Source organism: Archocentrus centrarchus, chromosome 12, assembly GCF_007364275.1.
Source record: "Archocentrus centrarchus isolate MPI-CPG fArcCen1 chromosome 12, fArcCen1, whole genome shotgun sequence".
NCBI lineage: Eukaryota > Metazoa > Chordata > Actinopteri > Cichliformes > Cichlidae > Archocentrus > Archocentrus centrarchus.
The window spans coordinates 3,880,242-3,894,634 of NC_044357.1; the positions used below are offsets into that span (position 1 = coordinate 3,880,242).

The window sequence follows — 14,393 nt, forward strand, 5'->3', positions numbered from 1 at the left end:
ATTTATATACGGTACCAGTCAAAAGTTTGGACACCATATAAGTTCATTAATGTTTATGTCATTTTAATGTTTTAACCCTTTATTACCTACATTAGAACAAAAATCTGACAGACCTTATCTTTCCTTTTTCTTTTTTCTTTTGCAATATTTCAACTTGCTATACATCAAGTTGAAATATTAGACTATTTATATCCCATATTTTAATAATGTGTGTGAAAGAAGCCCATAGTAACTAAAGAAAGTAGCTGAAAGGTGCACAAACCCACAAAGAAATTGAAACTTTGACATTTTTCTGGATACAGAAATGCCATAGCTGTATCCTTCAAAAGTGTAACTGAGAAAAAGTTCCACAGTAGACAGGATGCACCCCACTGCTTCTTATATTGTAACATCTGAGTCCAAAGAGGAAGAATGAGGAGGTTTAACAGTCACTCCCTCCTGAGCTATGTGTGTAAAAACACCACGTGATTATTTCTGCCTGGAAGCCCTGTGGTTTTCCTGACAAATCCCACACTCGCTCCCTTCCTAACTCTTAAACATCAAACATATTTGTCAGGTACCCCCCCCCCAAAGGATCAAATGGTGGCCTGGAAGCACTCTATGAATCGCTCATGTTAAACAAAACAGGCTTCAAATAATCACCAGCAGTTCTAGAAAAGCTTAGAAAACGTGAAGGGTGTGAAGGGGAACATCTCTGGAGGTAAACTGACTAATCCTTCACTTTTGGTAAAACTTCTATGACTCTGCAGAAACTTTAAGACGGAAAATAGAGCGATCTGAATCACCAGATGTCTCACTGAGCGTGTGGCACAGGAGCTGTTTGTTTTCTGGTGTCATGTTTGCTCTTAGATGTTTGAGCTTCACCGTGCAGAATCACTACATTTCTTTATATATATACAATGAATAGAAGTCGTTTTTAACCATGCGATTAAAATTTATTGTGACTGTGATCACACGACTCAAATACTGAGTCTTAAAACATCCATCCATCCATTTTTATCCGTGTATGCCTTAAAACATTAGTTTTAAGACATTTATTTTTCTTATTTCCCCTTAAAAACAAGGAAACCGTTAAAATATTGTCTGAGAAATGTCCTCTTGTGTGTGATTTTTTTTTTCCAAGTTGTCCCTTTTTGATTTTTGTTTTCTTCTTCCTTTTAAACAATTTCACTGAAAATAGAACAGAGATACAATGTAAAAATATTAAAATATGTATGTTTTTGTAGGTTATAACTGATACATCAGTTGCGCAAATAGTTTATAAACTTATATTTGCTGTAATGGCATAACCAGTATAAAATTTTTTTTTAAATCCTTCACTAACGTCTTTTCTTAAAAACCTGTTTGAAGCAGTTGAAGTGCTGCTTCTGATTTAGAATGAAAAACATATTTTCCAGTCCTGGTGGTGTGATTTATACATATTCTTTGAAAGCATTAATGCGCTCTGAATTTATGGGCCACGAAGTCATTTCTGCTCTTATTTTGAGTCACAGTCACATCTCTTGCTTTCTGACACTTTGTGCACTTCAGAGTGAAGTTGAAATTGTTTGAAAAAAGTACGACCTCCTAAACTCGACAGCGAAAAGAAGAAGTAGAAACGGAGCTGTTTCTGTAAACTTCAGGCAACCTGCCGTTTCTTGTCAGTCTATGAGTCTCGTGAACTGTGTCAAAATTAGTCCCCGCCCCTCCGCGCGCTGAGCGTAAAAACTCCCTGAAAATATTTCCTTCTGACACACTCTCAAGAGAGCAGCTACTGTGTGAATCATGCTTGTGAATGGCAGAAGACTGTTGGCGTGAGATTACAAAGTCCCTTGTTTTCCTTTCAGTCTTTCAGGCGGACCCGGGCGAAATGTTTGGACATGGATTTCTGACTTTCTCACTCTTAAAATGTTCTTCATGTGCAAGTCATTCATATTATATCACCTTTGGTAAGTGTCTAGAAAATACATTTTCTCTTTCTACATGGCAAACTACCCATTTTGGCACACCTCACTCTTTTTGGAGCTAAGAAAATAATCTATTAATATTGTTCACATTCAAGGTCTGATCCTTGTCTACTATGCGACGCTCTCCTTGCACACTGAAGCAGCTCCAGGTAGGCTCGTGTTTCTGTTTATCACAACATTTCAACTTATTCATTGTGTTAGGATTTAAATGTTGATTAGTGCCGTGTGTAGTACAGTTTGTTGCGTACTGCTGTGTTGTGTTGTGTTGTGTTGTGTTGTGTTGTGTTGCAGCATTTGACATATAAGATAAAGAGATCAGGGACCACAGCAGCAGTTAGTTTACTTCATCTATGAAATGATAACTTAGAAATATGTTTTACGCCACCGTAATTGCTACAGAGAGGAACAGCAGTATGTTTGGCTCTGTTTACCTGTGAACTACATATTCTGCCTGTATCAGAGGAATTACATGGTAAAATGAAGGTACACCCTCTGTCAGCTCTAAGCTTTTATTATGTCCTGCAGTCCTGCTGTAACCTGGTGGGGATCAGGTTATAGTAATTATTTCATTTGCAACATGTTTTAACAGTAATGTAGGGTCACTGCTGGGTGAATACAATTTATATGTGCAATTTGTTAAGCCGTACTTTACAAACATCAGGCATGAAACCGAACTGTGAAGTTACAGCAGTGCAAATGCTGCAATCTCGCTGGAATTTGCATATTTAGGTTGTGATGCAGAAAAGTTGTAAATGCTTGATTCGATTCTGCTGCATCGGCTCTTTTACACCGCGAGAATTACAGCTTCTTTGACACAGACTAGAAAAACAGTCAGAATACCTATCCAATCAATAAAATTAATTTCACTTTGATCTGCCAACAATTAAAGTGATTCCCATGTCTCCTTTATTAGGCTGTGGGACATTAACCTTTAATGTTTAAATGGATCCAGTTTAAAGCGTCCGAGCTCTAATGTGCAGCCGCCACATCAGAAACACAGCAGCACAGAGAGCGCACCCAGCGATCAACTAATGATCTCTGACTGGAGTTTTACATTTTGTCAAACCAGCTAACGCAAAGAAAACCTGGCTGTGTTGAACCTCCCTCATAGTATAACTCTCAGGTCTTAAACTGAAATAAATACAACTGCAGATGAGCAACAAAGCATGACATATTACACCGTTTCATTATTTATTTAATAAAAAAGAGAGAAGCAATTGTCGCCGCTCATCTTTCTACAGTGAGAATGATTATTCACAAGTGGAAAACACTCATGACAGCTGGCAGCTGGGAGGACGTCCCAGTAAATTCACACCAAGATCAGAACGTGCAATTCTCAGAGAAACTGAAAAAAAACCCCAAGAGCTACAGCTCAGACTCTACAGACTCTACAGGTCACAGCTAGCATGTTAAATGTTAAAGTTCATGACAGCACAACTGGAAAAAGACTGAACAAGTGTGACTTGTTTGGAAGGGTTGCCAGGAGAAAGCCTCTTATCTCTAAAAAGATCGTGGCAGACAGCTTAGGTTTCTAAAATAACATCTGAACAAATCACAAGATTTCTGGAACAATGTGCTTTGGACAGACACGACCAAAGTGGAGATGTTGGGCCACAATGCGCAGCATCACGTTTGGATGGAAGATCTCATGGCAGTGTAGGGGTGAAGACCTGGGCGCCTTGCAGTCATTTAGCTGATCATGAACTCCGCTGTATATCAAAGGATTCTAGTAGTCAAATGTGAGGCCAGCTATCTGACAGCTAATACTTTACTTAAAATGATTCACAGAGCAAACAGCTAGTCCATACCTCAACCTGATTAAAATGCAGGTTTGTGGGTTTAAGTTGCCCTTAAACCCACAAACCTCAGTGAACCGAAGTAACCCTGTAAAGAAAAGTGGGTCAAAATTCCTATGCAGACTGATAGAGTCATACAGTAAGCCATAATCACGAGCTTTACTTAGTTTTTCACACACTGCTTCTGCATTTTACCTTTGTTTTGATTAAATAAATAACCACTAGAAAGTGTTTCATTATATTCTGATATGTGAAGTCTTAGACTCAACACAGGGTATACTTCCTTTTTACCACAACTGTAAATAGTTGGTGATATTATGCAGTACTACCCTTGATTCTTCAAATGATCCCCAATAAATAGTTTTTGTTTTTTGTGACTAGTCTCAATGAAATTTTCCTGTAAAAAAAATTAGTATTATTAAGAACATCTCCAATCACAAAATTTAAAAAAAAAAAAAAAAACATTTATCCAGCGTGAGTGAAAAATGGCATGTACTATTTGATGATGTATTTAATGTTTTGTGATCTCTTTTCACATACGTCTGCAGAGAAATGCAAGTCAAACAGCATTTCTTCCAAATATGGGCACTGTCAACTTCACCCAGGTAAAGACAACATGCGTGAGTCGTCCTGAGCTGATCTCTGAAATCAGATTATAAACATGAAAATGTTCATTGTTCATTAATGATTACTGTGTGCTGCCTGTGTTACAGATGGAGTCCATGATTTGGACTGTTTTAAGAAACATACATCAGAATTTACATGTGTGTGGAAACCTGGAAAACACACATCCAAAAAGATGCATACATTTGTCATACAACAGTAAGTAGTTTTGTGGGTTTTTTTTTTCTTTTTACCTTACACATTTACACAAAAACCTGAAAACATGCTTATTTGTAATAAACATGCTGTTTCTCCTTCTAGAATCGCAAAAAACCGTTGCAATGTTTATAATAACGTCACCGGACTCTCTCTCTGGAGCTCAATCTTTAGTAAATACAACGTTACCGTTCAGGTATTTGAAAACACTGAGTCAAAAAATTGCACCAAAGCAGTTTTTGAAGGTTGTCCAATGAACTTGGGTAAGTCCCTACAAATTTTTAAGCAGCTGTTCTTTGTTTTTCTCTCTGTTTTGAAGAATACATTTTTAAATACTGAAGATTTTTTTTTGTATTACTTTTATTACTGTTTCAGAGCGATGTGGACCCCCAAATAATGTGACAATCAGACGCCACTCTGGCAAACTAGATATGAATGTAATCTGGCCTCAGTATGATGAAAAGTATGTTAAGTCTTACTCTGTGAGATATAAAGCACTGGGAAGCCTCCAATGGAACGAGGTCTGTATACTATATACTCTATACTCTATATCTCTCTCTCTCTTTCTCTCTCTGTGTGTGTGTGTGTGTGTATAAGCCTGTTTATTTCCCTTTAAATGGTGCCACATTTTTAAGAAAAATGCAAATGTAAAAAGCCCATGAAAAACTTGTCAAATCTTCTCTGCCGAACAGCTTATTCTTATTCTTGTTTGGTGTCGTTTATTGAATTAGATGATTAAAGTCTGAAGAAACAAGACAAATTGGCAGTTTATCAATCAATTCATTTACTAAATAGGGGCCTCAGCAGCATGCGGAAGAGCCATCCACAGCCACAACAGCCTGACACCTCCTCCTCTTGCTGGTCACCAGCTTGGTCACACACTGTTGTGGGATGGCGTCCCATTCTTAAACCAGCACTTGCCACAAGTCAGCCAATGTAGTGGTCCAAGGATTTCATCCTGATACCCAATGGCAGTCAGAGTGCCTAGCCTGTAGAGGTCTGTGCGTCCCTCCATGGATATGCCTCCCAGACCATCACTGACCCACCACCAAACCAGTCATGTCGAATTATGTTACAGGCAGCATAACATTCTCCACAGATTCTCCAGATCTTTTCATGTCTGTCACATGTGCTCAGGGTGAACCTGCTCTCGTCTGTAAAAAGCACAGGGCACCAGTGGTGGACCTGCCAATCCTGGTATTCTGTGGCAAATGCCAATCAGGCTCCACGGTGCCGGGCAGTGAGCACAGGGCCCACTAGAGGATGACATGCCCTCAGGCCACCTTCATGAAGTCTGTTTCTGATAGTTTGGTCAGAGACATTCATGCCAGTGGCCTACTGGAGCTCATTTTGTAGCTCTGGCAGTGCTCATCCTGTTCCTCCTTGCTCAAAGGAACAGATACCGGTCCTACTGATGGGTTAAGGACTTTCTACGTCCCTGTCCAGCTCTCCTAGAGTAACTGCCTGTTACCTGGAAATTCCTCCATGCTCTTGAGACTGTGCTGAGAGACACAGCAAACTTTCTGGCAGTGCCACATATTGATGTGCCATCCTGGAGGAGTTGGACTACCTGTGCAACCTCTGTAGGGTCCAGGTATCACCTCGTGCTACAAATAGAGGTGGGAAATAATGAAGTACAAATACTTCATTACTGTACTTAAGTAGTATTTTAGACATTTGAGGGAAGTTTTGATTTCCCATCACTGCCTTCTAACTTCAAAGCAATTTGAGCCTAAATGGAGGGAACAGTAACACAAAAGAATCTGATTGGTGTGTCTATCACCAGAGCTTATCGCACACAAAGACATTAAAGGGGTAAAAAAACCATATAATTTATGTATTATATATATCACATAGTGCTGAAAAGTGGGCAACGAGTGCAGTAGCATCTATTTAGCATCTAGTTAGTGCTACTGAAGAGGAGCGAGCATAAATTCCAACAGCTCAACAAATATCAGCAAATGCACAAACTGTGTGCAGTTTTCACACAGTGTGTGTGTGTGTGTTAGTTAAATGTATAGCTGCTGCATTTCTCATAATGAGATATGAAGTTCACTCAGAGATGGAGAAAGTAGAGAAAGAAGAGAGGTTAGATTTAACTGTGAGGACTGCTCAGCGACATCTGATAATCTGGAAATGTAAAGCTTGCATGACATAATTCTTAAACCAGATACTGGATCTGTGTATGATGTAAAGTTATGTTTTTCATACTGTGAAACATCCTTCAAAACAAACTGAGGTATACTAATTTTGTTTTGCATGAAGGCTGCATGAAAATACTGCAGTTTAGTGCAGGATAAACAGGCCGGCTTGTCCTACTGTGGTTCATTTACAGTAAAGTTCGGTGTTGACAGTTGCTGGGGTTTTTGTGGTCACAGTTAGGTTAAATCAAAAGGCACAAATTTGAATTTAAACTGACGATGCTTAGATTCATTCACTGAAATCCACTCTTATACCAACTGCATACTTTATAAACAATAGTGTCAGTGTAGGAGATGGAAGTGAGGCACAATAGCTCGTAAAATATTAGGTTACATCTTGTTTCATTCTGTTGTGTAAAAACACACAAATAGCGGTCAAGAAGTTAGACTGAAATAAAGATTCTATTCTCATGTAATAATATTATCTTATGTTAATAAAGCACAAGGTTCAGTTAGTTTTAGACAAAAATAGCTGGTGGAAACATCCTCCAAAGAGCTGCGTTATACTTTCTTACTCAGAGTACATTTCAGAGCCTGTACTTTTCACTTTCACTTGAGTATAAAGTTGATAGATAGATAGATAGATAGATAGATAGATAGATAGATAGATAGATAGATAGATAGATAGATAGATAGATAGATAGATAGATAGATAGATAGATAGATAGATAGATAGATAGATAGATAGATAGATAGATAGATAGATAGATAGATAGATAGATAGATAGATAACTTTCTATAACTAAATAGGTGCTTTTATACTGAAAATTTCATAGTTAACCCATCTTGATAACATCTAATAACTATATGAATGCTTTTATTTTGAAAAACAAAAGCATTTTGTTTAATTCCTATGACTACTTTAACAGCTGCGTTCTTCCCCATATTGTCCTAAAACAAAAGCTTCTTTTGGCTGCTCCTTTATTGAAAAGGAATCACTGTATTTGATTTGGCACCGACTCTTACTCCTGATGCCATTCCTGACACAGCCCTCCCAGGGATCTGTGTCTCTTCCTCGTCTCGCACCGGGGATCGTTCACATGTTGGGCAAATGTGTAAATCACTACATTATGTTCCTGCATCTACCTGGGGGCTTGTATTTTGAATTTTTTAAATATTTTTTAGGATACTGAAAATCGAACAGCAAAATAATATATTCATATCCTGTATCTACTTCTTGTTGTTTTTTTAATTTTGAAAATCACACACACAGAAAGTACTTCCTGATAGTTACTGTCAGGGTCTTTGTACCGTTGTCTGTTTTCCATGAGTACACTGTATGCGAGTGATTAAAGGAGGCATAAAAAAGCAGCTCTGAAATGTCAATAACATCTGAAACAGCTGCGATTTGCCTTGAAACTGCAATATGAGCTGCTGTTTGCGTCTCCTGTACAGGACAGGCAGGGACTCTGATAGACAGACACGTTTATCTGAGAGAGACAACTGTTTGCTCAACACCTCAAAAGTAATCCACCAATCAAGGAAAGCTCAATCTACGTAAAGATCTATATGAAATGAGTCAGCGCTTACCAACTGACGCCAACTGCCCACCTTTGTCAAAAGTATCTAAATTAGTGGTAACCACTGAGCGCTTGTTTTTCCAAACTTTAGTTTTGAACCCTTTCTGAATAATTTTGATGCAGCTCTCAGTGACTTTGTCTGTTTTCTTGCTCTGAACCAATTTGTTCTGCTGGAAAAAGCAGCAAGAAGCAGCCGGTTAAATAAAGAGCATACTGATAACGTTTTGGGTACCTCCCTCACACGATCACTGATTTCTGTGCCATTCGCAGCCAGCCGTGGAGTCCCAAAATGGAACTGCATGCAGAGTGGAGAATTTAAACTCCTCAGTGGTCTACATTGTACAGATACACTGTGTCATCAATAATAGATGTACACAGTGCCCATGGAGTGAACCATTCATTGTCCCATCAGGTCAGTACTTGTTTTCTACTTCATTTTCTACTTTAAACTAGATAGTTGACTGCATAGAAGATGTTTTACGTTAGAAGTATAAAAATATAGCTTCCTCTTTCAGAACTGATGTCACAGCCTGTCATCATCGACCTTAGTGAAACCGACATTGCAGATAAGAGGGGTTCTCGCCTTATTTCGATAACCTGGAAGGTAATCTTTGTTCAAAGCATCTTCTCAAAATGTGTTATTACAGAAAAAGCTGAATGTGAAATATACTCAGCAGCCACTTCATTAGATACACCCGCTCAACTGTTCGTTAGCCTAAATATCTAATCAGCCAATCACACGGCAGCAACTCAGTGCAGTTGGAAACTGAGTCTGCAATTCTCACGGGCTCACCAGAAGATTGGACAAATGGAGGGACAGTAGGGAATTTGCCGTAAACAACATGAAGGCATGGATTCATCCTGCTTTGCATCAACAGTTCTGGATGGTGGTGTAATAGCATGGGGGAGATTTTCTTAGCACACTTTGGGCTCCTTAGTAAAACCTGCCAACCTGAATATTTTTGCTGACCATGTCCATCCCTCTATGACCACAGTGTACATGACGCGCCATGTCACAAAGCTCAAATTATCTCATGAGTTCAGTGTGCTCAAACAGCCCCCACAGTCACTAGATCTCAGTCCAATAGAGCACCTTTGGGATGTGGTGGAATAAAAGATTCTCATCACGGATGTGTAGCCGACATGTCCGTATGGACCAAAATCTCTGAGGAATGTTTCCAGCAAATTATTGAATCTAAGCCACAAAAAATTTACTGTAGTTTGGAAGGTAAAAGGGGGACCAGTCGTATATTACCAAGGTGTAGCTAATGAAGTAGCTGCTGCTTATGATAATAAAATAAACTATTCTTGTATGCAAGTCTTCTACCAAAGAGCTGCACGATGGCTACATTGTGACCATTGGCAAAGAGTCAGGAGAGGACCCACACGAGCGGATGTACACCACCCAGCCTCAGATCATGCTGATTCTCTCCTATTCAGCTTATCGTGTGAACATCAGCTCTTTCAGCAACACTAGCATCTCTCCAGCTGTGAGCCGGACAATACCACAGCGTGAAGACGTGCAGAGTCAGAACTCATTTTTAATCCTTGTATCGCTCTTAAAGACATAGTTTTCACCACATATCTGAACAAACGTATACATCCACAGGTTTGGAAGATGGGGGGCTGAGGGTTAAAGTCCACAACAAAATGTCCTTCACTATCTATTGGAACAATGACCTCATCAAAAAATATGTGTGCTATTCTGCGGAGTGGAGGGAGGAGAGGAATAAAGCGGCGTATGTGTCCTTTTACCTGAAAGGCTCCAAAAATAAGACCTTCTCTTCTTTAGCAGGTGTGTAGCTATTCTGACAAATTCCTTCTTTTAGCAAGATTTCAGAGCCAGTTTTTGCTTCAGAATGCAGGACTTTGTTATTGGAGGGTGTAACTCACTGCATGTTGTAAGGAAAACACTCTGGATAAAACTTGGGAACGAATCTGGATTCTGCTAAAGTTGACTGTGTGCAAACTATGGCCCATATGTTTCAAGCATGTGTATAAATCATTACTTATCCATTGATCTGTGGACTCCATTTAAAGCTTCTGCATTAGTAAATGGGCTGTCACAATCTTTCATTAATTTATTGATGTATTGGGTATAGATGCCTGCTTCTCCTTATGCGTTGCTGCACCAGATCACCTGCCCCCACCTCACCCCGTCCCACTCTGAACACGCCTTCTCCCTTTTGCTCCACTTTTGTCTTTGCATTGTTGCTGGTGGTTGTTGTTAATCCGGGCCTCAACTGAGCCAGGATGAAAATCTCACACTTGATGATCCGCATATTTGATTTGGCAAAGATTTTAAACCGGATGCCCGTCTTGACCCAACAGTCCCTATCATCCAGGCTTGGGACCGGGAGCAGGAGTACACAGTCTTGTACCTCCCTGCACAGTTTGTGTGGTGGTTAAATTAGCTATTAAAACCAAACCTGGTAACACAGAGGTCTATACACCTGACTAACCTCTGGAGCCAAACACAAGTGGCTCACTGGAGGTTATTACTGCTTGTTTTTAAGCCACTGACTTTTTTTCAACCTAAGCAGCAAAATTTTGTGGAAGTACCCAACTTGCAGTTCTTCTTATGGCCACTTGAGGCTGCCTTCAAAAGCAAATCACTCCCCACAAACCCCCTCATGTTAAGATGGCCAACTATGTCCATCAGCAAGTAGTTTCCTCCTGCACCACTATAGGTGGGTGATTTTTTTTATTGGTCTTTTTATAATGCATCCATTTACTGGGTAGTGGAGTGAGGGCTGTGGCTGCTTTTACTGACAAGTTGTGCTGCTGGTACCTTCAAGAGTCTGTGATTCTCAAACCACCCAAGAAATTTGTGTTTCAGTTTGAGCTGCTCTGTTGCTTAGCATGAACTTAGCAGATATGTTTGTTGGAGTCCAGCTGATTTAACCAAAAAATAACAATCTGTCATTTTATCTGCATTTAGTGGGGGACAGCATAAGTAGATACATAACAAGAAGAAATGTGATTAAATATATTTAGTTTTCTTTGAGCGATCCATCATAATTCATTTGATATCTCAAACACACAGAACCTTTGAAGCCTCATAAGAGATACACAATCAGCCTGCACGTGCGACCGAACAAGGACACCTGCAACATGAAGCATATCAACAACAGCGAACGCACCTATGGGAGCACCCAATTTTATTTAACAGAAGGACGTAAGGCCCAGGCCCCTCTAACGTTCCCACAACGCACAGAAACACATGCATTACAAAGCCACCAACAAAACACTCGGACCTCTTGAAAACTGTTTTCTCGTTGTGTTCTTAAAGCTCCTGTGAGTGCGCCCGCAAACATCAGCAGCTACAATGTGACACAGAATTCAATGGTGCTGCAGTGGTCACCCATCCCAGAGGAAGACACCAGGGGTTTCCTGCTGGGTTACACGATCCACTACGCTGAGTACTACCACATGGGGACAGATACTGAGAAGAGTGAGACACATCCACTTATTCATGAGCTTATAAGCCCACACGCTTACAAAAGTGCTAAATTTAGTTGAGCATAATAATAGCACTGGCTTCACATCCATTGGTTGGCCTGCAGCACATGGTGATTCTCAGTGGATTTCCTCTCAGTTTCTAGAAGTTAATGAACACTGTAGCCACACTGAATTTTTTTTGATACAGAAACGCAGCTGTGAATCTGAACCTAATTAACTTTCTGGGTGGGACCAGTTTGTCAAGGTGGGCTGAACAACCCCAGGATGATTCTACAGCCCACTGGTGTAGTTTCTTTTAAAAGCCTTAGTTAGGAGCTGCAAACATGGGTGTGAAAGGTGTTTAAAAAAGTAGCCCCCCCACCCCCACTGAAATGCTCAAGAATCATTTAAGAGGAAGCGCCATGCTACCTACCATGCTCATAATGCCAATGCTAGTATGCTTCTGGTTTGTGAGTTTTATATGAAATGAAAGCAGTTTAAAAATTCACGTTTCCCACTTTCGCCATCCTAGTTTAGAATAAGTCATTGATAGTGCAGTAAAAAGATTTGCTGATGGTAGGTACAACAACACAAACACACTCCCAGTCCTCGGAAACATCATGCACCAATGCTGCATGTTTGTCTCAACTGAAACATGCTTTTTGGGTATAGTTTGTTTTGTTTTTTGTTTTTTTTAATGACACTATCATTTTAAAATACATTTTAAAAATATATATTATTTGTGATGTTGTTTCAACTTTCGGCAGATATGTCTGAGTTGTGTTTGTAATTTGAAAGGGAAAATATGTCATTTTCATTGCAGATATTACAGTGGATCCAGAGCTTGACAGCTATAAACTGGAGGATCTCAAAAGCAGCACAGCATACCAAGTCCAGATGTCAGGTTTTACCTCTGCAGGAGCAGGAGTACGAAGCGCATCAAGCATCTTTAAAACACATCACGAAGGTCAGTTCAGTTATTTCCCAACCACCAGCGGTGCATAAGATTGAATTTCTAATACTTATAATTTCATGAAATTCTTTGTTCTGCCCCCCCGTTCCCTGGAACAGGAAGTTTTCATCTCAGTGGTATTATCACAGTCTCTGCAGTTATGGTCATTCTCCTGCTATGTGGACCACCAATAATAAAAAGGTAGAATCTGACAATCAGTAACTGGAACATGTTTTAGCCATGGGTAGCAGTATGCACAAGCTTTACATGGACACTCACTTTTCTTTTAATGCTGTCTAGAGCAAAGGTTGTCCTGTGGCCAAGCATACCTAATCCTGGAATCAGCAATGCAATGCAGAAAATAAACAGGCCCTGTGAACTGGTAGGTGTCATCTGTTATGAAGTGCACACACAGTATTAATGTTGCGGAAACCTCAAGCTGTGAGCCTGAAACTTATTATAGGCTACTGCTATATTCTACTGCACCAGGTAAACTATGTTGTATAAAATTAAATATATTAGTGTGTTATTTGTCACTCAGGAACTCCTCGAGGCAATCAATACTCTGAAGGTGGAAGAATGGGATACAAAAAGTCTCCACATAGTTGAGAAGGAAGCTGTTCCCCCCGCTAACATATTGCCATCAATATTACCGCTTCTTTGTGGCCTGGACAACGAGAGAGATTCACCAGAAATGACTTCTAACTGGATCCAAAGAGAGACGGGCGACGCAGCTGGAGATCTCTCTTCTGACATTACTACAGACAGACAGCTGGAAACCCAGCAGACAGACCGACAGAGTTTTCCTTTTGCCTTTCCAAGTGGCTATACCACAATGGAAATGCTTCAGCAGGTGATGCCACAGGGCAGTACAGCTGTTATCCAAGACATGGAAAGCGAACCAGAGGACACAGACTTCACTGTGCTCAATCCTAGACCAGGACTGGACTATGTAAGACAATTTAGCACCAGTCCAGTCTCGGACAGCGACCACTTGTCCACAATTTTATTATAAAAGTCAAATGGCGGAGCATGAAGAGTAAAGATCACTACATGAACGACTCAGTCTTAAAGATGAAATAAGAACCACAGTATAAAGCACTTTTTGAAGTATAGAACAAAATCAAGTCACCTCACTTGTCAGGTGGGACTCATTTCTTTTTTATGGAATTCTTCAATTTATCTACACCAAGATGCAAACATGACTGAAAAACTCCCCTCTTTGCAAACCACTGCCACCAAGTGTTCAGAACTGTTGTGAAATGGCTAAAGAGGTTTCTGTTAAACTGATTTGGAATCTGTTTTTTTTAAGGCTGTTCATTGTCAGCGTGAAAATGGTGGTTGCTCCCTTAATGAAGAGTATTGTGAAACCTGCAATGCAGCAGTCTCATCTGACTGTCTATAATTTCTTACGGTCAGCCCTTATGCTTTTGCACACAGCATAAACAATAAGTAATCTGGAGCCATGAGGTGTTAGTTGAAATGCTTTGTTAGACATGCTGACGTAGCATGCTGACATTTAGTAAACCACAATAAATGCAAGCTATGACTGTGGCTTATAGGAATTTTATCATGTTTGCATATTAGTTTTAACTGGAAATAAAGATGCTTGCCTTGCACCCTTCGGGGAGCCAGAGTGTCTAGCAAATTTTGTGCCTTTTTTATGTTAACACACAAATGAATGAAGTAAAGCTGTTCACTTTAGTCAGTCACTCTTC

The 14,393-nt window shown here is 39.9% G+C and overlaps 1 protein-coding gene across 1 annotated transcript; it reads left to right on the top strand.

Moving 5' to 3' along the window:
• Positions 1–1,747: 1,747 nt before the first annotated feature.
• On the top strand, positions 1,748–14,323 carry LOC115789286 (interleukin-31 receptor subunit alpha). Its single transcript, XM_030742630.1, has 16 exons — positions 1,748–1,928; positions 2,042–2,095; positions 4,291–4,347; positions 4,456–4,564; positions 4,667–4,824; positions 4,937–5,082; positions 8,553–8,694; positions 8,798–8,886; positions 9,602–9,809; positions 9,892–10,077; positions 11,329–11,460; positions 11,575–11,736; positions 12,547–12,690; positions 12,795–12,876; positions 12,976–13,057; positions 13,217–14,323. Exons 1-16 carry the CDS (start codon positions 1,775–1,777, stop codon positions 13,688–13,690), a joined length of 2,379 nt encoding a protein of 792 aa, XP_030598490.1. The 5' UTR covers positions 1,748–1,774; the 3' UTR covers positions 13,691–14,323.
• Positions 14,324–14,393: the final 70 nt, after the last annotated feature.

What these genes read in the sequence shown, in the direction of transcription:
- LOC115789286 (XM_030742630.1), top strand. Translation starts at nt 1,775, where the DNA reads ATGGCAGAAGACTGTTGGCGTGAGATTACAAAGTCCCTTGTTTTCCTT. An exon ending in GGGGACAGATACTGAGAAGA is followed by an intron (nt 11,737 to 12,546) that starts GTGAGACACATC and finishes TTTTCATTGCAG; the next exon opens with ATATTACAGTGGATCCAGAG. An exon ending in GGACCACCAATAATAAAAAG is followed by an intron (nt 12,877 to 12,975) that starts GTAGAATCTGAC and finishes AATGCTGTCTAG; the next exon opens with AGCAAAGGTTGTCCTGTGGC.